Source organism: Aythya marila (genome assembly GCF_965140915.1).
Source record: "Aythya marila genome assembly, chromosome: 1".
NCBI lineage: Eukaryota > Metazoa > Chordata > Aves > Anseriformes > Anatidae > Aythya > Aythya marila.
In genome coordinates this window covers 124,126,322-124,152,566 of record NC_139042.1, presented here as the reverse complement: position 1 = coordinate 124,152,566, position 26,245 = coordinate 124,126,322, and the positions used below count along the sequence as shown (strand labels likewise).

General features: G+C 45.0%; 1 protein-coding gene across 2 annotated transcripts; it reads left to right on the top strand.

The window, feature by feature from the left end:
- Positions 1 to 1,761: 1,761 nt before the first annotated feature.
- On the top strand, positions 1,762 to 13,225 carry LOC309875417 (cystatin-A-like). 2 transcript variants are annotated; one of them, XM_082754814.1, is made up of 4 exons: positions 1,762 to 1,807; positions 9,842 to 9,987; positions 10,552 to 10,653; positions 12,996 to 13,225. In XM_082754814.1, exons 2-4 carry the CDS (start codon positions 9,907 to 9,909, stop codon positions 13,128 to 13,130), a joined length of 318 nt encoding a protein of 105 aa, XP_082610940.1. In that variant the 5' UTR covers positions 1,762 to 1,807; positions 9,842 to 9,906; the 3' UTR covers positions 13,131 to 13,225. The 2 variants fall into 2 exon arrangements, with proteins under 2 accessions (XP_082610940.1, XP_082610939.1); XM_082754813.1 differs by lacking the exon at positions 1,762 to 1,807 and having other exon boundaries at positions 9,752 to 9,987.
- The last annotated feature ends 13,020 nt before the right edge of the window (positions 13,226 to 26,245 follow it).

The following is a 26,245-nucleotide window of genomic DNA, read 5'->3' as shown; positions in this document are numbered from 1 at the left end:
TCAAAATTGCCCCAGCTCAGCACATTTTCTATTTCCTCCACAAAGCTCAGCACTAGGCTCGGTTGCTACCAACAGCTCAGAGTCACACGCAGCTGTAGCTTGTTGGGGTATCATGGCAATGACTCCCCACGGTGTATGACAAATGGACATCCTGACACAGTATGGAGAGCTGAGAGAGAAGTAATCCCTGAAAGACCTGATTTCAACCCACTCTGCTAATTCTTGATCAAGGTCCAGATCTGAGGGTCCCAGTGGGCAGTACACTAAGCATGAACCAGCAGCGTGCCCTGGTAGTAATGACGGCTAACAGCACAGTGGGCTGCATCAGCAGGAGTCGAGGCAGAAGAGAGAGTAAAGTGATTATGGCCCTTTACTTGGCACTCGTCAGAGCACATTGAGAACTCTTTAAGATCTCCCCGGAGCCTTCTCTTCTCCAGGCTGAACAATCCCAATTCCTTCTGTCTGTCTTCATAGGAGAGGTGCTCCAGCCCCTTGATCATCTTTGTGGCCTAGGACATGGTTGGCTTTCTGGGCTGCAGGTGCACACGTGCTGTCTGTGCGGTGGGATGTTTTGTGATGGGATGTAAGTGGCACTGGTGTAGCTGTGGGCCATGCTAAACGAGTGCAGATAAAATGGTCTCTGTGTCTAGTGACCCCTTTCCATTCTGGGATCTTGCTTAGTCTGTGACTGAATGCTCTTTCAACTTTGCCATCAAGGTAGTCACAACATTACTGGGCCTCTTGATGTCACGTGTATCAAATACTGGAGCCAACAAATACCTGGATTTCATCCCTTTTCTGGTTGAAACTTTGTTTCTGCACGTAAAAGCACTTTAACGAGAAGCTTAGCTGATATCCTTGCTGAGTCTTGATCTCGTGCAGGTAGTCATGTCTTATGACTCACTGTGCAACCATCAGACCGACCCACTTCCTTAGATGTCCCAGTCACTTCTAGGGAGATGGTTTCATTTTTTGTTTGAAAATAACTCATAAATACCTAATCCTAGGGTTTGGATTCTTTTTTTTATTGTTGTTGTTACTGTACCGGTATTTTTACTGACTATAGTTTCTGTTTACTACTTAAAATTGTTTACATCGGACCAGAGTAGAGACACAGTCAAGGTCGTCAATGTTCTGCAAGAGATTGTGAAGTAATTGCCTAAAGTGACTAGGAAGATTAAACTAATATTCACATTTTAAAGACAATGTCCAGCATTGAAGAAGCTTTCAGGGTGGAGTGTAGCTGCATTACCAAAGTGTTCCGTAGGCCTCTAACCTTAGATGTTGTTGCACTAGGGGAAGCTGGTGTGCTGCCTCTAAGAGGAACTGTACGGAGGGTGGAGTGGAGTGGAGTGGAGACATCGCAGCCAGGCTCCGTGTTAAGATGCGAACTCAAAGGTACAAGGGAACTGATAAGCTGCATATTTGCTACCCTGGGCCAATGGCCTGCCATGTTTTTGACAAAATGCTGTCCTTTTGGTGAACTTTGCTCATTATAATATCATTATAACACCAAAACACACCTCCATCCCCAAAGCTACCCACCTCCAAGGTGCGACCACCCCTCACTGAGCATGTACTCTGAATTTCTCAGAGCCTATAACTTTAAACAAAAGCGAGAAAATTTAGCACCAATCATAAGAAAGGTGTGTATGACTAGAGTCACTCAATCTCCACCCAGAAGACAGAAAGTAATATAAATTGGATGAAGAGAGAGGGGATGTTAGGGAAGATAGCATCCTGACTTCTGGGACCAGTTGACGGGCTGAGCGTCTCTTCCCCCCTCCCACAATTGGGACACCTTTGGGTGAGATTTGAACACTTGGTTATAGTGGGCGTCTCTGCAGAAACATAGAAATCTCTGTAGGGTCTTTGTACCTTTTTAACGCATGAATTGCCAGGCTGTGTATTTCATGCATGTTAGCTTGCTTTTGCAGACAGTAAATCATCGCTGGCAATCCAAAGAACCTGTGTACCTCTTGCTGTAATAAATTTCACTGAATTGCATTGTTCCTAGCTGTGACAGTTCTCACTGAATGTGACTGTTAAGGATGTGTTACATTGTTGGTGAATCCATGACCATGATAGTTCAGTACTAAATCTGTGAGTGTGATAGTTTGGTACCCTGAATCTGTCCGGGCCCATAATGGGTAATTGTCTACACGTGTTAACGCGACAGAGCTGTAATGAGCATGGCTGTTCTTTTCAAAGCAACGTTCCAAATGCTGTTTAATTCCATCCAGAGCTTAATGGAGAGAGGTTTAGACTTCCTTAGATAGCCCGTTGCCACTGATGAACAAATCGGTGAGTTGTCAGCATTTCAAAGCGACTTCATGAGCTGTGTGTGCAAGAGAGCACTGCATCCTGGTGTTAGATGTATCACTGCATTTTGAGACAGCCATTAATACATCTGTTGAAAGACAACGGGCTAATATTCATGTGTAAACTTCAGTGCCAGCTGAACAGTTAAGGTTGGCTTCCCTTCCCATCTGCACAACTCTGCGTTCTGGGGGAAGAAAAAGGTTCTTGTGCTTTGAAGACAAAACCCAACAAACCCAGAAATATGGAGTCCAATGAATGACTTCCACACAATATTAATATCTTTAGTTTCACATCTACAGTCTTCCTGAGATTATAACCTAACTCTTCTGGTCTTTGTACTCAGTGCATTTCTTAGTAATCAGAAGCAAGCGTTCTCCAGAGGGGTTGTGTTGCTTTGGGAACCGAATCAGAATACCTTCCAAGGGCATTAGTGAGATCTGCATCCTGGTGAGTGGAGAAATTTCTAAACTGGCTTTGTTTAGCCCAGGTGCTGTGCTGTTATTGGATGTACTCTGTGACTTGTGGCCTCAGCGTGGTGAGCTGGCTCTCCCAGTTAGCTAGCTCATCTGTGTTGCTATGTAAATGAGACACGTGGTAGGAATGTGGCAGAAGACGATCAGTGCTTGAGTGAATCAGCAATGTCTTGTACAGATGAAAGAGGTTGAACTCATTGGCTTGAATTGTCATTCCCTCCATGAACGGGGCTGTGAGGATCTCCTCATGTGGTGTGGTGAACTGAGAGACAATGGAAAAGTTCCAACACCCGCCACTCCCTTTATTCCCAAGAACTGTGAATGTTTTTCACTTTGTTCAGGAAGTGGTATTAGGACAGCAGTTTTTCCTCATATGGCTTTCATCCGGTTACATAACACTGCTGCTCAAGCTTGGGGCATTCTGCAACATCCTGGTTTGTAACATGCTCTTATCTTGATCTGTATACCATTGAATTTAGACCCCAGTCAGCCCTAGTTCCTCCATCTCAAGTTCTATGTACCAAGAACAGTCTTGCAGTTAGATATGAAGCACGTTTTCAGTCTGTTGCATCACTCTTTATCTGTGAGGAAGTCAATAAGCAGGAAATTGGCCCTGGAGTTTCAAGAAAAACATGAATGTTCCTGCATATAAAATCTGTCTTGATTGTCTGAGTGCTGGGAAATGCTGAGTGAGGCTTTGCTGCATTTCCTGAATGTATGGACTGGTCACCTGCATGTGGGTGAAGAGGCAAGAGGCTTCTAGTTTGAGCCCTAACCAACTGTCTTAGGGTATGGATGGCTGGAGACGGTCATTTACCTTTCTTGCTTTCATGGAGCCATTATACACATAAGATTTTAAGGTGCTCCTTACATTTACTACTATTATTATTAGTGCTTTATATGGCTTTTTGCTCCTGTTTTCACCATTTCTCTCCTCATCTAGTTCTGATTAAGATTACACCCCTCTCTTTACAGAGCTTGAAACCAAGGTAACCCTTATGCATTTCTTGCTGTTGTTGCTTGTAACTCTACCTTGTTCGCTTTGTGCTTTGAATGACTCTTTGTGCATGGATCCCACTGTAAAGAGGGCTTTGTCTTCTGTACGTGATTTACCTGATGACTTCTTTCCTGCTGTAAAAGTATTATTGCAGCAATCAGAAACTGCTCCCGAGCCTTATTAGTCTAATGCAAGTTTGAATGCTCAATGTTATTACAGCCACCAACTTTGCAGATTTGATGCAAGATTTTTACCAAACCACCATCCCCTTACAAAAGGCTTCTGCCAAGTCACAGGACTTAGCACCTGCTAGCACAGACATTGCCCCAGAAGAAGCATTGGCTTGTTAACAGGATTATACAAAATACCTGGGTGCAACTTTAATCTAACTGGAAAATACCTGTCTTTACAAAAACTAGTATTGCTCAAGAGGCACAACAGGAATTTCCTTTGAGAAACTGGAAATATTTATTCCCAGTTAAATTTGGCCCAAAGGTATTTCCTATTTTCCAGTGCAAGCTGGGGTAAAGGTAAATAAGTATCCAGGTTTTGAAATCTCCCATGAATCTCTGCGTGCGTAAACTTGAATGAAACTTGATGTGCGTAAAATTGTTCCGGCTGGGATCTTGTACAAACAGGAGTCAAAGCACCAAGTCTCTTTTTGCGGTACGGCTTACTTGTGGGAGCAGCAAGACCTTGTTTCCAAACAGATCCAAAGAGGACATGGACCACACAAGCCGACGTCAGGATGCCAGGCAAAAGGAGCGGAATCATTAATCAGAAAAACTTGGAACTGTTTAAGGGGGTTAAAACACTGGTTAAAATTGGTTAAAACATGGTATCAAGTTGTCACTGCTAAATGTAACTTCTCTTTTTCTCATCCTTACAAAGTAGCTGTGTAGAAAGGCACTACAGCGACCTGCAGGCTGGCACTCTGTCCTTGTAATAAGATACCAATTCCAAGATTAGCCATGGATGCTACATCCCAAAAGGGGGCCATTTCCTGTATCAGCGGTGGGTGGTCAACATCCCAATTTAGCAAGGAAAGGGCAATTCACAGAATCACAGAATCACAGAATATCCCGAGCTGGGTGGGACCCACAAGAATCATGGAATCCAACTCCTGGCACCACACAGCTCTACCCCAAAATTCAGACCGTATGACTAAGAGCACAATCCAAGTGCTTCTTAAGCTCTGACTGGCTTGCTGCCATGACTGTGTCCCTGGGGAGCCTGTTCCAGTATGCGACCACCCTGTCTGTGAAGAACCTCTTCCTGATGTCGAGCCTAAACCTCCCCTGCTGCAGCTGGACACCATTCCCTCGGGTCCTATTGCTGGTCACTAAAGAGAAGAGATCGGCACCTGCCCCTCTGCTCCCCCTCATGAGGAAGCTGTAGGCCGCGATGAAGTCTCCCCTCATTTGTTAAGGGTTAAACTGAAGGGCATACCTTGTGATTCCAGCTTTGCTTACCATAGACATTTTTCTACTCAGAAGTGGCATGTTAGTGTGTATGCAAAGAACATTCTTACGAATACAAGGATGTACTATGTTTCATCACAATGTAATCCTACCCATGACAGGCTTATTCTCAGGAAACCCCTTGATTAGTCCTCTGTGCATTAAACACTTTTCCTGAAGCCTTTAAAGTTGCCAGCCAGGAGATATTCTGATTAAGATGAGAGTAGTGATTGGTTCTATATGTTAATAGTCATAGGATTCCATGGTACATAGAGGTATATATATACAAGGTGTGGAGGAATGGTTAAGTGAAATAGGACATGTGGATGTTGGGCAGTTAGGAGGAAATCGGCTAGTGAAGTACCGTAGTGTCGTGGTTTAACCCGGCTGGCAGCTAAATACCATGCAGCCGTTCGCTCACCCTCCCCCCTCCCTCTCTGGGACGGGGGAGAGAAATGGAAAGTGAAGCCCGTGAGTTGAGATAAAGACAGTTTAATAAGACAGGTAAATAATAATAACAAAATAATAATAACAATAATAATAATAATAATAATACAATGGTGATTATAGGAAAATAATAATAATATGTACAAACAAGTGATGCACAATGCAATTGCTCACCACCCGCTGACCGATGCCCAGCCTAACCCCAAGCAGTCCGGCCCCCTCCCCCCGGCTAGCCACCCCTATATATTGTTTAGCATGACGTCAGATGGTATGGAATACCCCTTTGGCTAGTTTGGGTCACCTGTCCTGGGTCTGTCCCCTCCCAGCTCTTACTGCACCCCCAGCCTGCCTGTTGGCAGGACAGAGCAAAAGGCTGAGATGTCCTTGGCTTGGTATGAGCACTGCTCTGCAACAACTAAAACTTCGGGGTGTTATCAGCACTCTTCTCATCCTAAGCCAAAACACAGCATTCCACCAGCTACTAGGAAGAAAATTAATTCTGTTCTAACTGAAACCAGGACATGTATCCACCCCTTATTCCATACCATTTATGTCATGCTCAGGTTACCCTCTTTTCCATACATTCTAATTAGTCACCTACAGTAGTCATAGTAGTGATAACATACAGTATTATATAGTAATTAACATGGTACAATTCAGTTCATGGGCTATTCTCACCCAGTATTAAATCTCCTTGAGGTACACACCGGACCTCTCCGTCCTTTTGCATCACCCACCAAGTGTATCCAGGTCCCTGAGCGAAAACAATTCCACGAATAGGTTTGCCTTTTCCTGAGGCAGGAGTAGCCCAGACTGTTTTACCCAGCATATTTCTTACATGCACTACAGGAACTTTATCCCCATCTACAGTACGTAACAGGTTTGATTGGGCAGGTCCAGCTCGGTTGGCAGATCCCCTAGTATTGACTAACCAGGTGGCCTTTGCCAAATGCGTATCCCAATTTTTGAATGTTCCAGCGCCCATTGCTTTCAGTGTAGTCTTTAACAGTCCGTTGTATCGTTCAACTTTCCCGGAGGCTGGTGCATGATAGGGGATGTGATACACCCACTCAATACCATGTTCTTTGGCCCAAGTGTCTATAAGGTTGTTTCGGAAATGAGTTCCATTGTCTGACTCTATTCTTTCTGGGGTACAATGTCGCCATAAGACTTGCTTTTCAAGGCCCAGGATAGTGTTCCGGGCAGTGGCATGAGCCACAGGATATGTTTCCAGCCATCCGGTGGTTGCTTCCACCATTGTAAGTACGTGGCGCTTGCCATTGCGAGTTTGAGGGAGTGTGATGTAATCGATCTGCCAGGCCTCTCCATATTTATATTTCAGCCATCGTCCTCCATACCAAAGAGGCTTTGACCGTTTGGCTTGCTTGATTGCAGCACATGTTTCACAGTCATGAATAATCTGTGCTATAGCGTCCATGGTCAGGTCCACCCCTCGATCACGAGCCCATCTGTATGTTGCATCTCTACCTTGATGGCCTGAGGTGTCATGGGCCCATCGGGCTATAAATAATTCACCTTTATGCTGCCAATCCAGGTCCACCTGAGCTACTTCAATCTTAGCAGCCTGATCCACCTGCTGGTTGTTTTGATGTTCTTCAGTAGCCTGATTCTTGGGCACATGAGCATCTACGTGACGTACTTTCACAGCCAGGTTCTCTACCCGAGCAGCAATGTCTTGCCACAAAGCAGCAGCCCAGATGGGTTTGCCCCTACGCTGCCAGTTGTTTTGCTTCCATTGCTGTAACCATCCCCACAGGGCATTTGCTACCATCCATGAATCGGTGTAGAGATAGAGAACTGGCCATTTTTCTCGTTCAGCAATGTCTAAAGCCAGCTGAATGGCTTTCACTTCTGCAAACTGACTCGATTCACCTTCTCCCTCAGCAGCTTCTGCAACTCGTCGTGTAGGGCTCCATACAGCAGCCTTCCATCTCCGATGCTTCCCCACAATACGACAGGACCCATCAGTGAACAGGGCATATTTCTTTTCATTCTCTGGTAACTGGTTGTACAGTGGGGCTTCTTCAGCACGACCCATCTCCTCCTTGGATGATATCCCAAAGTATTTGCCTTCTGGCCAGTCCATAATCACTTCCAATATTCCTGGGCGACTGGGGTTTCCTATTCGAGCCCGCTGAGTAATCAGTGCAACCCACTTGCTCCATGTAGCATCAGTTGCATGATGCGTAGAAGAGACCCTTCCCTTGAACATCCAGCCTAGTACCGGCAATCGGGGTGCTAGGAGGAGCTGTGCTTCAGTACCGACCACCTCCAAAGCAGATCGAACTCCTTCATATGCTGCCAATATCTCCTTTTCAGTTGGAGTATAGCGGGCCTCAGATCCTCTGTATCCCCGACTCCAAAACCCCAGGGGCCGACCTCGAGTTTCCCCAGGTTCTTTCTGCCAGAGGCTCCAGGTGGGGCCGTTCTCCCCGGCTGCAGTGTAGAGCACATTCTTTACATCTGGTCCTGTTCAAACTGGCCCAAGGGCTACTGCATGGACTATTTCCTGCTTGATTTGTTCAAACGCTTGTCATTGTTCAGGGCCCCATTCAAACTCATTCTTCTTACGGGTTACTTGGTAGAGCGGGTTTACAATCAGACTGTAATTTGGGATGTGCATTCTCCAAAACCCCACAACACCTAGGAAAGTCTGTGTTTCTTTTTTGTTAGTTGGTGGAGACATAGCTGTTATTTTGTTGATCACATCCATTGGGATTTGACGACGTCCATCTTGCCATTTTATTCCTAAAAACTGGATCTCTCGTGCAGGTCCTTTGACTTTATTTTGTTTTATGGCAAAACCGGCTTTCAGAAGGATTTGGACTATTTTCTTCCCTTTCTCAAAAACTTCCTCTGCTACTGCTCGTTTCTCTGACCTTGTTACAGGGTCTGCCACAGAGGTTGGAATACCCTCTGCAGGGTCAACTTGCACTGCTACAGCTCGTTTCTCTGACCCCGTTACAGGGTCTGCCACAGGGGTTGGAATACCCTCTGCAGGGTCAACTTGCACTGCTACAGCTCTTTTCTCTGACCCAGCCACAGGAGCTGGAGCGGCTGCAGGAGCTGGAGCAGCTGCAGGAACCGGAGCTGGAGTGGCTGCAGGAGCTGGGACTGGAGTAGCAGCAGGAGCTGGAACTGGAGTGGCTGCAGGAGCTGGGACTGAAGTGGCTGCAGGAGCTGGGACTGGAGTGGCTGCAGGAGCTGGGACTGGAGTGGCTGCAGGAGCTGGGACTGGAGCGGCTGCAGGAGCTGGGACTGGAGCGGCTGCAGAGTCCACCGTAGGGGTCACAGTGGCCGTTGGATCTGTCACAGGGCTTGGATTGGCCGCAGGGTCTGTCACTAAGTTGATAGCAGTATCAATGGCAGCTCGATAGGCATGAGCCAGGCCCCAGCATGTTACAATGATTTGTGTTACTTTGGAACTGCCAGAATCATGACACCTTTTTCTCAAGCATTCTGCCAGTTTTTGAGGATTTTGCAGTTGTTCAGGGGTGAATTTCCAAAACACTGGGGGTGCCAACTGCTCTAGATGCCTGCCCATATCCTCCCATACTCCCTGCCACCCACAACTATACTGCCTCCGGGCAGATCTCCGGATGAGCTTCCTAAGTAGTTGTTTAACTTTAAGCAGAACCTGAAGTGCATTCAGGAGGCAGAACAACAAGACTATGCTGGTCTGAGTATCCCAAGGATATTCAATATCTTGGAGAGCTATTGTAGCAAGCTCAGAGGATAAGAGGGTGGTGAAGGAGGAAGGCATAGTGATCCAGGAGGATATAGGGGTGGTGAAAATTAATTCTATTCTAACTGAAACCAGGACACGTACTCAACTCACATGAGTCTGGCACGTACGCAGCTGGCTGAGAGCCAATCAGGCTCAAGGACACGATGCCCTTGAGCGATGGGGTAAGTCCCTAAGGCGGGACGGTGGCTAAAAGAAGGAGGAACTAACTGAAAAGAGTGGGAAATGTTACCCAATCCTGAGCTTAGTTTTTGCAATATGTATGAGTTGATTACGTTCAAACTAGATAAAAGGCGACTGAGCTATCCATTAAAGTTGAAGTTCATTGTTCACTCATATTGAGCGTCTGTGTCTTCCTTCTGTCGACAACAACAAGGTGCCTGGTGACTCTTCTCAGACTACTCTAGACTTCCCTCCTCAGAACCACCCATCATTTCGGAGATGTTACCTGCCACAATGGTGCCTGGGGGCTTATCTGAAACTAAGTCTGCTACTCCAGAAGTCCAGCATATTGTTGACCAGGTGAGTTGCAACCTATCTAAAGATGAAGTCTGTGTGAAGGGTGAATGTTGTGCGAAGGCTGGGAGACCAGGTGGTGATACTGAGTGTTGAAAGTGAAGAAAATGCCCTTGCCAGGAAGTATTTTTCTCAGCGTTCTGCGTGAGGCACTGTGCAAGTAAGACAAACCCAAATCACTTCTGTGTTTCATCCTTGTCCATGGGCAGGCATAGTACTGGCTACCTTCACTTAATCTTTGAATACAATCAAAAGACCAACTCTACTGTTCTTGCACTGTGGTTGCGATATTTGAAAGGAGAAGATTGTACCTGATAAGTACCAATATGCAGCTTTTAGGAAAAAATTGTTTAGGAAGCCTAACTCTAACGTGATATTAAAGTATGCTGGAGGCAACACTTGAAATAGGAAAGAAGGCTGGAGATGTGGTTGTAAATTGAATTATTTTGATGGTTCTGGGTTTATTTACTTACAGGTACGTGTTTAGAAATATGCAAATTGGAGTGGTAGAAGGGAAGGAAAAGCCTAAATATGAACCTGCCAGTAGTTTCTTTCCTTTTCTTTTTACAGGTGAAGGCAGAATTTGAAAGAAGGGAAAACAGAACATTTGATATCTTTCAAGCCATAGTATATAGGACTCAGGTGGTTGCTGGAATAAACTACTTCATTAAGGTTTGTATGTGTTATAAGAGGGATTATTTTGTAGTCAAACAATATAGGTGACTTGCATAGTGGCTTATAGCAAGAAAGGGAAGCAAATGTAGACAACCTGATGGGACCAACAAGAATTAACGCTATCTCTAGCTGCTTATAAAATTCCTGTCACTACTCTAGAATAGAAGTATAAAAACGTAAACAACTTTCACTGTGCTTGCTGAGATGTGAATGATAACTTTTTTAAGATCATTTCACTTGAAGAGAGTGGATAGCCTTCTCAGCTCAAATTATCTAAACTAGCCGGAACTGTGCTCTCCTGTTTCCTTTCAAGGCAAAGCAGCAGATTTCATATTCCCTCTAGTGTCCTCCAGTAGTGTTTATGATGATTACTTTGAAGCCAGCCTGAGCATTTGATGGAGAGTTAGTCCATTTTTTAATTTAATGCGAGCACCCCAGATTCTTCTGACTGGTTTTGTATGCAAGCACGTGTGCTGATCCTTTGGTTCTGTGTCATCTGCTGCAGAGGTACAGCCTGCCTGTTCTTTCTTTAGTTAAAACAAACAAAGAAACAAACAAACCAACCACTTCTGTAGTGCAATTCATCCTCTATTGGAAAGCCTTACCCATGGATTCCAGCAGTTTTCTGAGAAGTAACATATCAGAAATTGCAAGTCATATCCTGCAAGCAGAACTGAAGGCGTGAAAACAATTGCTTAGAGGCAGGCTGGCTTTCTGTACATAGCACAAACCCTACATGTGACTGCTCTAATATAACCTCACGTATGAGTGGATATAAGCCTGGGTAGGATGCGCTCTCTTGACAAGAGTCAGAGTTTGTTTTTTATGGAAGAGAACTGGCAGATAGGGTTTGGGGAACAGTGATTCTGCAGAGACGTAAAGAGCATTTGCTCTCAGATGCCCGTATTTAGTTGATCCCAGGAAGGACAGATAGTGCCAAACCTCCTTTCCTGAGTCCTTCCTTAAAATAACTGTTACCAGTTATTTCTACATTCTGTGGGTACAAGGGAATAGTACTGACAGGCCACCTACTTGTATGGCCAGTTTGAGTCTTACTTAAACAAATGATGTTTATCCTTCCCCTGCTCCTGTGAGATGTGCCTTCATTTTGTGGTCGATTTGGTGAGTAATGAAGAGTAACGACTCACAGGAAGGCTGCGGTAGAGCCAGAAGTCACGCCCAGTTAGATTTCTTCCCTTAGTGCTTATTGCTGACCTAGGCAACCACATGTGTAAAGTACTTGCGTGCTGTCCATGGTAAGCCTACCAAGTACTGAGTAGCCTACCTACTACTGAGGAGCCTGACCAAGCTACTCAGAAGTTAAGACTGAAACGTAATCAAACTTAAAAAACGCATTTATAGCAGTGGTGACTGGTGCTGTCTTGCCCAGTTTTGCAAGTGACCGGAAACACTTCTTCAATTTAGCGTTAACTGGAGTGAGCTCTTTTATACTTGGATATTTTCCACATCACTAATATTTTACCAACAAATTTACAGCTGAGATGTAATGCAGACAACGACAAACATAGTGCAACACTGCAGTCACCAGAAGGCATGTAAAGACCTCTTAAGAGCCTAAGGCATTAAACCTTCCTTTTATACCGTAGACCTCACACACTAAGAGTTGAGCACCTGTTGCATTTGGCTCTGTATGCAGGAGATTCTGTGCAACTGTGTAGGAAATCTTTGTGAGGGCTTTGTGGAGGGGAAGGCAAGTTCAATTTAAAAGTGATTTCAGCCACTCATGCTCATCCGTGCAAGCACAAAGACATGTCATGTTGTCTGTCCAGGCAGCAGTGTGTTTGCAGTAAGAAGGACAAGGGATCTTGGCTTTCAAGTTGTCATGGCATCTCTGGGGTTGTTCTTAAGACCATGTGAAGGTTTTGGATAGATCTTTTTGTACCGTCTAGGAGCTGATATGGTGTCTGCATCTTGTCCCTCCTCTGAGCCATTAGGACTTAGGCTTTTGTCTCCTGCTCTAAATGTCCCGAGAAGTTTGAAGCTGATGGACAAGGATCTCAAAAAGCTAAATGGAATGCCATCAAAAACTTTCTCCTTTTGTTTCTTCTGGTGCTTCTACCCCCAAGAAGTCCTGATTTTCCATTAACATCTGTCTGATGTTCTTTATGTGTTTTATTACAATCTGTGATACGTAGAGACAGAGCTCTCCATGTATTTCCTGCCACGTGTTACCATCCAGAGTTGGGCTAAGAGTCACTGCAGTAGAAGTGAAGATATGCCTAAACTTAAGCTTCTGAGAGAAGATATCCCTCCAAGTATGTAAGAGTATCTTTTATTTTCAGACATGATCCTCATTCTCCCACTGTTCTGGTTTCTAGGTCCAAATTTCTGACTCTTATACTGGCTACGCCCACTTAAGAGTGTTCGAAGCCCTTCCTCAAAAGAAACAAGGTCCCAGCCTTGTCAGTTATCAAACCGGCAAAACCAGAGATGATCCTCTGGACTACTTCTGAGAGATGGTGGGGAATGTTTCCCGACTTCTGCAAGTTGCACGGGGATTCTGCCTGTGTCAGTAAATGCATGAGAATAAAATAAGTTTTGAAAGCTGTGTTCATCTCCTGCTTGTTGTGTCTGAGTCTGTCGCCTGTCTAAAGCTCGAGAGGGCTCTGAAATACTAGTCAGAGCTGTTTCTGCCACCTAAGATGCTGTAGCTCTAAGACAGAGTACACTCCTGTTATCTCTTCTTTCCTAGTACTGTCAGTGTTTTTAGGTGTAACAGGCTACCTATTTCCTGGGTTTGCTCTTAGTGCATTAAACACAAGGCTGCTCTTCAGAAAGAGTGAGAGAAATTTCTAGGGGAGGAATTGAGGAGCCAAACGGTGTGCCCCTCTGTAAGGGCAGCTTGACTGGTTAGGGTTGGGTAAGGAAAGGCATGGCCTGCTCAAAGTAGCAGGAAGAGGGACCTCCTGCTGCAGCAGGAAGAGCTCAGTCCCAGCACCCAGGCCCTGGAGCAAAGCGTGACCATCATGATTACAGAGCATGGTTTACTGGAGATGCATGCAGCTCATTCGTTTTTTGTAGAATCAGAAACCTGCAATGAGATCAATTTTCAGTTAAGCTCTGAGGGAACAAAGGAAGAAAGCAACCCCAAACCATGACAACCATATTTTTATGTTACCAGCTGCTTCAGTAGGTACTCTTGAATTACACCCAGTGCAATCCAAGCCAATGAGTTTGGGCTCAGATGTGAGACACAAAATGTTTCAATGGGTCTCATGCCATGCCTTGCTTGTGTTCATATTTGGTGCTGTACTGAATAGGCATGCATTAAGTCGAGCATTATCAGTGCTAGCTGACCTCTCTCACAATACCATTTGGCAATATGTTTAGCTTTTTTGAACCATATAAAATACTTCAGGATGGAGAGTTTACCAGCAACAAAAAATACCATCTCCAGAAGCACCTTATTTTAGCAAAACAAGCAGTGCATAACAGCCCTGACGTATTCCACCAATGTTCTACATTGGGAGTGTGGGAGGAGTCTTTGGGCTGATGTGAGCAAAAGAATATATGCAAAAAAGTAGTCTGAGCTCCCTGAAGCTCCCCTTAATAGTTAGGAAGCAGATCATGCTCTAAACCATTCTGGTTACATGCTCACAGAGCATTCCTGCCACAAGAGGCATAATAATGTGCATGTGTAGTTTCTTCAGTGTGGAAGCAAGAATCTGCCCTGGTGTCATACACAAGTGGGCTGTTTCTTCTCAGTTCAGGATGCAGCACCACCTCTCCCAAAGTAAACTATCAAAATTTCCAACACACACACACACACACACCTGACCTCCAACCCCCATCCTCCCTCCCCAAAGCCTTTCTTGTTGCCTCACCCAATTAAAACAAAGTATTTCTAAGTAAAAGAAATATTCATGTAAACATAGGTATGGTGCTTAGTGACACGGTTTTACTATAGAATTGGCAGTGTTAGTTTAAGGGTTGGACCAGATGATCTTAGAGGTCTTTTTCAACTGAAAAGATTCTTATTTAGTCATTTGGAATGTGAAACAGGCTCATGGAAAAAAAAAAAACTGAGCAAGATAGCAACTATTATTGAAAAAGCAGTAAAGAAGACAGAGAAATGCCGGTGAAATACACCATCTAAATTTGAGAGAAAAGTTTATTGTTATTAATGCAGAAATGCTTGTACGGGCAAATTCCTTTCTGGGACTTCTCCTTGGGATCTAAAATATAAGGAAATAAAAAAAAAAAAAAACAACACATACACCCTCTACTGGACATTACATCCTACTGCTGCAAGAGGAAAAACGACTACCAAGGGAATGTTTCTTTCCAAAGGCTACAGTACTCCTCTTTTTCCTTGCTCTCTGAATCTTTTCTGTTCATGTCCACGTTCCAGTATTTGACAATAAAATACATAGTATACCTTAAATCTACAGATGTATTCACCGTTGCAAAACAGTACATAAAAAGATGCATGTTTTTCTCTTGCTGCTTGCTGCAAATCCACACGTGCTAGTGTCTCTCCCCTGCAACTTCCAGACCTGGGAAGTCCACAAACACGCCTCAGGCACAGTATTCTGGTTGAGGTGCACTGTAGCCAGTGCAGGTTCTTGGGTTTGCATTAGGAAAAGATGAAAGGAGAGCTATGTGATTCCTTCAGATACTGTGCAGTAAGAGAATGGCATGAGAGAAAGAGATTGTTTTTTCCAGCTTTGTTAAAAAAAAAAAAAAAAAAAAAAAAAAAGATATTTTCATGTACTTTGTTGGAACAGGAATCAACCTTTTGCAGCCTAGGAGTGATTCCACTGCCCCGTGTCCTTTACCTTGATAAAGTAGTTTGTTCCAGCAACCACCTGAGCCTTAAACTCCACTGCACTGAAGACATCAAAGGATTTCCTTCTTTTTCTTCTAGCTGAGGCTTCACCTGAAGGAAACATCAAGTTATTAAGACTGATGCAATACTCATGTATTTAGGACTGAAGGCTCACGCTATCAGTGTTCCTGATTACCCTGAAGGTCTTTTTTGTGTGTTGAAGCAAGGCCAGGATTCTAGAGAGGCAGCACAACCAAGACAGTGATGTGGTTCCATCATCACAGACAGAGACCAAGTCTGGAGACAGCCTCTACCAAAGCACTGTGTTGTTATTCTAGAAGATTTATGTTGATGTTATTTCCACTGTTAACGTCTCAGCTTCTCTTCTGCCCTGTATATTTAACAACAAATGTAAAGTGGTTTCCTATGTACATCCACAAGACTTTAGGTCTTTTAAAATAGAAGATTTAAAACATACAATTTGTACAAAATAAAGGGCTGTCTTCAGCGTTAGCTCCCTCTTCAAATCACGTAACAGACAGGCCTCCAAAAAGCAAGCTTGGAAAGCAACACACCTCAGATTGAGTCTTTACAACACCGGCCAGTTCTACCATCATTTAATAACTGCAATATGAAGCGTTTCAAACTGTAAATATTTCTCGCTCACCCAAAAAATAACAAGCATTCGGAGTCATCAATCCCAGTTTCCAGAGTGTAAAACCTGTGCTGAAGAAGTCAGAATAACTTGCCCACTACCCCTGATAGGGACGTGAGCTCTCATGCGTTGCTTGCCCTTTTTCTGTCCCACACTTGTCTGCCGAGAATCTCATGGCTATACAGTAAGATTCTTGGGTGGAAAAACAGATTTCAGGGTTTGTTTGCAAGGGCAATATGAAATAGTCATGGAATCCCTGCTGCAAGCTTGGTGCTACCCAGAAGGCCTTCTTCATTGCACTGCATCATTACGAAGCCCTCACTCCACTCCTAGCACAACAGTAACAGCAGTGAATAGATTTTCTCTTTTCAGTTATATTACACTTCTTCTTTGTACATGAATACATTTGCTATCCTGCCTGCATCCCAACTTGGGGAAAGTGAGCACGACTGCCACCACTCAGGTGCTGCACCAAACTCTGGTGCTTTTCTGTACACAAGAGTGGATTCTGAATGTTAGGAAGCATGGTGGAGGGCAGATGTAAGTATCCCACTGTCCCTGTCCTGTCCTGTGCTCCCTAACTCACCCTAGGTGCTGTGCAGGTTTGGTTTCACAGGTCTCAAAATTGCCCCAGCTCAGCACATTTTCTATTTCCTCCACAAAGCTCAGCACTAGGCTCGGTTGCTACCAACAGCTCAGAGTCACACGCAGCTGTAGCTTGTTGGGGTATCATGGCAATGACTCCCCACGGTGTATGACAAATGGACATCCTGACACAGTATGGAGAGCTGAGAGAGAAGTAATCCCTGAAAGACCTGATTTCAACCCACTCTGCTAATTCTTGATCAAGGTCCAGATCTGAGGGTCCCAGTGGGCAGTACACTAAGCATGAACCAGCAGCGTGCCCTGGTAGTAATGACGGCTAACAGCACAGTGGGCTGCATCAGCAGGAGTCGAGGCAGAAGAGAGAGTAAAGTGATTATGGCCCTTTACTTGGCACTCGTCAGAGCACATTGAGAACTCTTTAAGATCTCCCCGGAGCCTTCTCTTCTCCAGGCTGAACAATCCCAATTCCTTCTGTCTGTCTTCATAGGAGAGGTGCTCCAGCCCCTTGATCATCTTTGTGGCCTAGGACATGGTTGGCTTTCTGGGCTGCAGGTGCACACGTGCTGTCTGTGCGGTGGGATGTTTTGTGATGGGATGTAAGTGGCACTGGTGTAGCTGTGGGCCATGCTAAACGAGTGCAGATAAAATGGTCTCTGTGTCTAGTGACCCCTTTCCATTCTGGGATCTTGCTTAGTCTGTGACTGAATGCTCTTTCAACTTTGCCATCAAGGTAGTCACAACATTACTGGGCCTCTTGATGTCATGTGTATCAAATACTGGAGCCAACAAATACCTGGATTTCATCCCTTTTCTGGTTGAAACTTTGTTTCTGCACGTAAAAGCACTTTAACGAGAAGCTTAGCTGATATCCTTGCTGAGTCTTGATCTCGTGCAGGTAGTCATGTCTTATGACTCACTGTGCAACCATCAGACCGACCCACTTCCTTAGATGTCCCAGTCACTTCTAGGGAGATGGTTTCATTTTTTGTTTGAAAATAACTCATAAATACCTAATCCTAGGGTTTGGATTCTTTTTTTTATTGTTGTTGTTACTGTACCGGTATTTTTACTGACTATAGTTTCTGTTTACTACTTAAAATTGTTTACATCGGACCAGAGTAGAGACACAGTCAAGGTCGTCAATGTTCTGCAAGAGATTGTGAAGTAATTGCCTAAAGTGACTAGGAAGATTAAACTAATATTCACATTTTAAAGACAATGTCCAGCATTGAAGAAGCTTTCAGGGTGGAGTGTAGCTGCATTACCAAAGTGTTCCGTAGGCCTCTAACCTTAGATGTTGTTGCACTAGGGGAAGCTGGTGTGCTGCCTCTAAGAGGAACTGTACGGAGGGTGGAGTGGAGTGGAGTGGAGACATCGCAGCCAGGCTCCGTGTTAAGATGCGAACTCAAAGGTACAAGGGAACTGATAAGCTGCATATTTGCTACCCTGGGCCAATGGCCTGCCATGTTTTTGACAAAATGCTGTCCTTTTGGTGAACTTTGCTCATTATAATATCATTATAACACCAAAACACACCTCCATCCCCAAAGCTACCCACCTCCAAGGTGCGACCACCCCTCACTGAGCATGTACTCTGAATTTCTCAGAGCCTATAACTTTAAACAAAAGCGAGAAAATTTAGCACCAATCATAAGAAAGGTGTGTATGACTAGAGTCACTCAATCTCCACCCAGAAGACAGAAAGTAATATAAATTGGATGAAGAGAGAGGGGATGTTAGGGAAGATAGCATCCTGACTTCTGGGACCAGTTGACGGGCTGAGCGTCTCTTCCCCCCTCCCACAATTGGGACACCTTTGGGTGAGATTTGAACACTTGGTTATAGTGGGCGTCTCTGCAGAAACATAGAAATCTCTGTAGGGTCTTTGTACCTTTTTAACGCATGAATTGCCAGGCTGTGTATTTCATGCATGTTAGCTTGCTTTTGCAGACAGTAAATCATCGCTGGCAATCCAAAGAACCTGTGTACCTCTTGCTGTAATAAATTTCACTGAATTGCATTGTTCCTAGCTGTGACAGTTCTCACTGAATGTGACTGTTAAGGATGTGTTACATTGTTGGTGAATCCATGACCATGATAGTTCAGTACTAAATCTGTGAGTGTGATAGTTTGGTACCCTGAATCTGTCCGGGCCCATAATGGGTAATTGTCTACACGTGTTAACGCGACAGAGCTGTAATGAGCATGGCTGTTCTTTTCAAAGCAACGTTCCAAATGCTGTTTAATTCCATCCAGAGCTTAATGGAGAGAGGTTTAGACTTCCTTAGATAGCCCGTTGCCACTGATGAACAAATCGGTGAGTTGTCAGCATTTCAAAGCGACTTCATGAGCTGTGTGTGCAAGAGAGCACTGCATCCTGGTGTTAGATGTATCACTGCATTTTGAGACAGCCATTAATACATCTGTTGAAAGACAACGGGCTAATATTCATGTGTAAACTTCAGTGCCAGCTGAACAGTTAAGGTTGGCTTCCCTTCCCATCTGCACAACTCTGCGTTCTGGGGGAAGAAAAAGGTTCTTGTGCTTTGAAGACAAAACCCAACAAACCCAGAAATATGGAGTCCAATGAATGACTTCCACACAATATTAATATCTTTAGTTTCACATCTACAGTCTTCCTGAGATTATAACCTAACTCTTCTGGTCTTTGTACTCAGTGCATTTCTTAGTAATCAGAAGCAAGCGTTCTCCAGAGGGGTTGTGTTGCTTTGGGAACCGAATCAGAATACCTTCCAAGGGCATTAGTGAGATCTGCATCCTGGTGAGTGGAGAAATTTCTAAACTGGCTTTGTTTAGCCCAGGTGCTGTGCTGTTATTGGATGTACTCTGTGACTTGTGGCCTCAGCGTGGTGAGCTGGCTCTCCCAGTTAGCTAGCTCATCTGTGTTGCTATGTAAATGAGACACGTGGTAGGAATGTGGCAGAAGACGATCAGTGCTTGAGTGAATCAGCAATGTCTTGTACAGATGAAAGAGGTTGAACTCATTGGCTTGAATTGTCATTCCCTCCATGAACGGGGCTGTGAGGATCTCCTCATGTGGTGTGGTGAACTGAGAGACAATGGAAAAGTTCCAACACCCGCCACTCCCTTTATTCCCAAGAACTGTGAATGTTTTTCACTTTGTTCAGGAAGTGGTATTAGGACAGCAGTTTTTCCTCATATGGCTTTCATCCGGTTACATAACACTGCTGCTCAAGCTTGGGGCATTCTGCAACATCCTGGTTTGTAACATGCTCTTATCTTGATCTGTATACCATTGAATTTAGACCCCAGTCAGCCCTAGTTCCTCCATCTCAAGTTCTATGTACCAAGAACAGTCTTGCAGTTAGATATGAAGCACGTTTTCAGTCTGTTGCATCACTCTTTATCTGTGAGGAAGTCAATAAGCAGGAAATTGGCCCTGGAGTTTCAAGAAAAACATGAATGTTCCTGCATATAAAATCTGTCTTGATTGTCTGAGTGCTGGGAAATGCTGAGTGAGGCTTTGCTGCATTTCCTGAATGTATGGACTGGTCACCTGCATGTGGGTGAAGAGGCAAGAGGCTTCTAGTTTGAGCCCTAACCAACTGTCTTAGGGTATGGATGGCTGGAGACGGTCATTTACCTTTCTTGCTTTCATGGAGCCATTATACACATAAGATTTTAAGGTGCTCCTTACATTTACTACTATTATTATTAGTGCTTTATATGGCTTTTTGCTCCTGTTTTCACCATTTCTCTCCTCATCTAGTTCTGATTAAGATTACACCCCTCTCTTTACAGAGCTTGAAACCAAGGTAACCCTTATGCATTTCTTGCTGTTGTTGCTTGTAACTCTACCTTGTTCGCTTTGTGCTTTGAATGACTCTTTGTGCATGGATCCCACTGTAAAGAGGGCTTTGTCTTCTGTACGTGATTTACCTGATGACTTCTTTCCTGCTGTAAAAGTATTATTGCAGCAATCAGAAACTGCTCCCGAGCCTTATTAGTCTAATGCAAGTTTGAATGCTCAATGTTATTACAGCCACCAACTTTGCAGATTTGATGCAAGATTTTTACCAAACCACCATCCCCTTACAAAAGGCTTCTGCCAAGTCACAGGACTTAGCACCTGCTAGCACAGACATTGCCCCAGAAGAAGCATTGGCTTGTTAACAGGATTATACAAAATACCTGGGTGCAACTTTAATCTAACTGGAAAATACCTGTCTTTACAAAAACTAGTATTGCTCAAGAGGCACAACAGGAATTTCCTTTGAGAAACTGGAAATATTTATTCCCAGTTAAATTTGGCCCAAAGGTATTTCCTATTTTCCAGTGCAAGCTGGGGTAAAGGTAAATAAGTATCCAGGTTTTGAAATCTCCCATGAATCTCTGCGTGCGTAAACTTGAATGAAACTTGATGTGCGTAAAATTGTTCCGGCTGGGATCTTGTACAAACAGGAGTCAAAGCACCAAGTCTCTTTTTGCGGTACGGCTTACTTGTGGGAGCAGCAAGACCTTGTTTCCAAACAGATCCAAAGAGGACATGGACCACACAAGCCGACGTCAGGATGCCAGGCAAAAGGAGCGGAATCATTAATCAGAAAAACTTGGAACTGTTTAAGGGGGTTAAAACACTGGTTAAAATTGGTTAAAACATGGTATCAAGTTGTCACTGCTAAATGTAACTTCTCTTTTTCTCATCCTTACAAAGTAGCTGTGTAGAAAGGCACTACAGCGACCTGCAGGCTGGCACTCTGTCCTTGTAATAAGATACCAATTCCAAGATTAGCCATGGATGCTACATCCCAAAAGGGGGCCATTTCCTGTATCAGCGGTGGGTGGTCAACATCCCAATTTAGCAAGGAAAGGGCAATTCACAGAATCACAGAATCACAGAATATCCCGAGCTGGGTGGGACCCACAAGAATCATGGAATCCAACTCCTGGCACCACACAGCTCTACCCCAAAATTCAGACCGTATGACTAAGAGCACAATCCAAGTGCTTCTCAAACTCTGACTGGCTTGCTGCCATGACTGTGTCCCTGGGGAGCCTGTTCCAGTATGCGACCACCCTGTCCGTGAAGAACCTCTTCCTGATGTCGAGCCTAAACCTCCCCTGGTGCAGCTGGACACCATTCCCTCGGGTCCTATTGCTGGTCACTAAAGAGAAGAGATCAGCGCCTGCCCCTCTGCTCCCCCTCATGAGGAAGCTGTAGGCTGCGATGAATTCTCCCCTCATTTGTTAAGGGTTAAACTGAAGGGCATACCTTGTGATTCCAGCTTTGCTTACCATAGACATTTTTCTACTCTGACGTGGCATGTTAGTGTGTATGCAAAGAACATTCTTACGAATACAAGGATGTACTATGTTTCATCACAATGTAATCCTACCCATGACAGGCTTATTCTCAGGAAACCCCTTGATTAGTCCTCTGTGCATTAAACACTTTTCCTGAAGCCTTTAAAGTTGCCAGCCAGGAGATATTCTGATTAAGATGAGAGTAGTGATTGGTTCTATATGTTAATAGTCATAGGATTCCATGGTACATAGAGGTATATATATACAAGGTGTGGAGGAATGGTTAAGTGAAATAGGACATGTGGATGTTGGGCAGTTAGGAGGAAATCGGCTAGTGAAGTACCGTAGTGTCGTGGTTTAACCCGGCTGGCAGCTAAATACCATGCAGCCGTTCGCTCACCCTCCCCCCTCCCTCTCTGGGACGGGGGAGAGAAATGGAAAGTGAAGCCCGTGAGTTGAGATAAAGACAGTTTAATAAGACAGGTAAATAATAATAACAAAATAATAATAACAATAATAATAATAATAATAATACAATGGTGATTATAGGAAAATAATAATAATATGTACAAACAAGTGATGCACAATGCAATTGCTCACCACCCGCTGACCGATGCCCAGCCTAACCCCAAGCAGTCCGGCCCCCTCCCCCCGGCTAGCCACCCCTATATATTGTTTAGCATGACGTCAGATGGTATGGAATACCCCTTTGGCTAGTTTGGGTCACCTGTCCTGGGTCTGTCCCCTCCCAGCTCTTACTGCACCCCCAGCCTGCCTGTTGGCAGGACAGAGCAAAAGGCTGAGATGTCCTTGGCTTGGTATGAGCACTGCTCTGCAACAACTAAAACTTCGGGGTGTTATCAGCACTCTTCTCATCCTAAGCCAAAACACAGCATTCCACCAGCTACTAGGAAGAAAATTAATTCTGTTCTAACTGAAACCAGGACATGTATCCACCCCTTATTCCATACCATTTATGTCATGCTCAGGTTACCCTCTTTTCCATACATTCTAATTAGTCACCTACAGTAGTCATAGTAGTGATAACATACAGTATTATATAGTAATTAACATGGTACAATTCAGTTCATGGGCTATTCTCACCCAGTATTAAATCTCCTTGAGGTACACACCGGACCTCTCCGTCCTTTTGCATCACCCACCAAGTGTATCCAGGTCCCTGAGCGAAAACAATTCCACGAATAGGTTTGCCTTTTCCTGAGGCAGGAGTAGCCCAGACTGTTTTACCCAGCATATTTCTTACATGCACTACAGGAACTTTATCCCCATCTACAGTACGTAACAGGTTTGATTGGGCAGGTCCAGCTCGGTTGGCAGATCCCCTAGTATTGACTAACCAGGTGGCCTTTGCCAAATGCGTATCCCAATTTTTGAATGTTCCAGCGCCCATTGCTTTCAGTGTAGTCTTTAACAGTCCGTTGTATCGTTCAACTTTCCCGGAGGCTGGTGCATGATAGGGGATGTGATACACCCACTCAATACCATGTTCTTTGGCCCAAGTGTCTATAAGGTTGTTTCGGAAATGAGTTCCATTGTCTGACTCTATTCTTTCTGGGGTACAATGTCGCCATAGGACTTGCTTTTCAAGGCCCAGGATAGTGTTCCGGGCAGTGGCATGAGCCACAGGATATGTTTCCAGCCATCCGGTGGTTGCTTCCACCATTGTAAGTACGTGGCGCTTGCCATTGCGAGTTTGAGGGAGTGTGATGTAATCGATCTGCCAGGCCTCTCCATATTTATATTTCAGCCATCGTCCTCCATACCAAAGAGGCTTTGACCGTTTGGCTTGCTTGATTGCAGCACATGTTTCACAGTCATGAATAATCTGTGCTATAGCGTCCATGGTCAGGTCCACCCCTCGATCACGAGCCCATCTGTATGTTGCATCTCTACCTTGATGGCCTGAGGTGTCATGGGCCCATCGGGCTATAAATAATTCACCTTTATGCTGCCAATCCAGGTCCACCTGAGCTACTTCAATCTTAGCAGCCTGATCCACCTGCTGGTTGTTTTGATGTTCTTCAGTAGCCTGATTCTTGGGCACATGAGCATCTACGTGACGTACTTTCACAGCCAGGTTCTCTACCCGAGCAGCAATGTCTTGCCACAAAGCAGCAGCCCAGATGGGTTTGCCCCTACGCTGCCAGTTGTTTTGCTTCCATTGCTGTAACCATCCCCACAGGGCATTTGCTACCATCCATGAATCGGTGTAGAGATAGAGAACTGGCCATTTTTCTCGTTCAGCAATGTCTAAAGCCAGCTGAATGGCTTTCACTTCTGCAAACTGACTCGATTCACCTTCTCCCTCAGCAGCTTCTGCAACTCGTCGTGTAGGGCTCCATACAGCAGCCTTCCATCTCCGATGCTTCCCCACAATACGACAGGACCCATCAGTGAACAGGGCATATTTCTTTTCATTCTCTGGTAACTGGTTGTACAGTGGGGCTTCTTCAGCACGACCCATCTCCTCCTTGGATGATATCCCAAAGTATTTGCCTTCTGGCCAGTCCATAATCACTTCCAATATTCCTGGGCGACTGGGGTTTCCTATTCGAGCCTGCTGAGTAATCAGTGCAACCCACTTGCTCCATGTAGCATCAGTTGCATGATGCGTAGAAGAGACCCTTCCCTTGAACATCCAGCCTAGTACCGGCAATCGGGGTGCTAGGAGGAGCTGTGCTTCAGTACCGACCACCTCCAAAGCAGATCGAACTCCTTCATATGCTGCCAGTATCTCCTTTTCAGTTGGAGTATAGCGGGCCTCAGATCCTCTGTATCCCCGACTCCAAAACCCCAGGGGCCGACCTCGAGTTTCCCCAGGTTCTTTCTGCCAGAGGCTCCAGGTGGGGCCGTTCTCCCCGGCTGCAGTGTAGAGCACATTCTTTACATCTGGTCCTGTTCAAACTGGCCCAAGGGCTACTGCATGGACTATTTCCTGCTTGATTTGTTCAAACGCTTGTCATTGTTCAGGGCCCCATTCAAACTCATTCTTCTTACGGGTTACTTGGTAGAGCGGGTTTACAATCAGACTGTAATTTGGGATGTGCATTCTCCAAAACCCCACAACACCTAGGAAAGTCTGTGTTTCTTTTTTGTTAGTTGGTGGAGACATAGCTGTTATTTTGTTGATCACATCCATTGGGATTTGACGACGTCCATCTTGCCATTTTATTCCTAAAAACTGGATCTCTCGTGCAGGTCCTTTGACTTTATTTTGTTTTATGGCAAAACCGGCTTTCAGAAGGATTTGGACTATTTTCTTCCCTTTCTCAAAAACTTCCTCTGCTACTGCTCGTTTCTCTGACCTTGTTACAGGGTCTGCCACAGAGGTTGGAATACCCTCTGCAGGGTCAACTTGCACTGCTACAGCTCGTTTCTCTGACCCCGTTACAGGGTCTGCCACAGGGGTTGGAATACCCTCTGCAGGGTCAACTTGCACTGCTACAGCTCTTTTCTCTGACCCAGCCACAGGAGCTGGAGCGGCTGCAGGAGCTGGAGCAGCTGCAGGAACCGGAGCTGGAGTGGCTGCAGGAGCTGGGACTGGAGTAGCAGCAGGAGCTGGAACTGGAGTGGCTGCAGGAGCTGGGACTGAAGTGGCTGCAGGAGCTGGGACTGGAGTGGCTGCAGGAGCTGGGACTGGAGTGGCTGCAGGAGCTGGGACTGGAGCGGCTGCAGGAGCTGGGACTGGAGCGGCTGCAGAGTCCACCGTAGGGGTCACAGTGGCCGTTGGATCTGTCACAGGGCTTGGATTGGCCGCAGGGTCTGTCACTAAGTTGATAGCAGTATCAATGGCAGCTCGATAGGCATGAGCCAGGCCCCAGCATGTTACAATGATTTGTGTTACTTTGGAACTGCCAGAATCATGACACCTTTTTCTCAAGCATTCTGCCAGTTTTTGAGGATTTTGCAGTTGTTCAGGGGTGAATTTCCAAAACACTGGGGGTGCCAACTGCTCTAGATGCCTGCCCATATCCTCCCATACTCCCTGCCACCCACAACTATACTGCCTCCGGGCAGATCTCCGGATGAGCTTCCTAAGTAGTTGTTTAACTTTAAGCAGAACCTGAAGTGCATTCAGGAGGCAGAACAACAAGACTATGCTGGTCTGAGTATCCCAAGGATATTCAATATCTTGGAGAGCTATTGTAGCAAGCTCAGAGGATAAGAGGGTGGTGAAGGAGGAAGGCATAGTGATCCAGGAGGATACAGGGGTGGTGAAAATTAATTCTATT

Excerpts from the sequence above, each read along its gene's own strand:
- LOC309875417 (XM_082754814.1), top strand. The coding sequence starts at position 9,907 with ATGTTACCTGCCACAATGGTGCCTGGGGGCTTATCTGAAACTAAGTCT. Across the intron at positions 9,988-10,551 it reads TCCAGCATATTGTTGACCAG|GTGAAGGCAGAATTTGAAAG; the intron begins GTGAGTTGCAAC and ends TTCTTTTTACAG. Across the intron at positions 10,654-12,995 it reads GAATAAACTACTTCATTAAG|GTCCAAATTTCTGACTCTTA; the intron begins GTTTGTATGTGT and ends TCTGGTTTCTAG.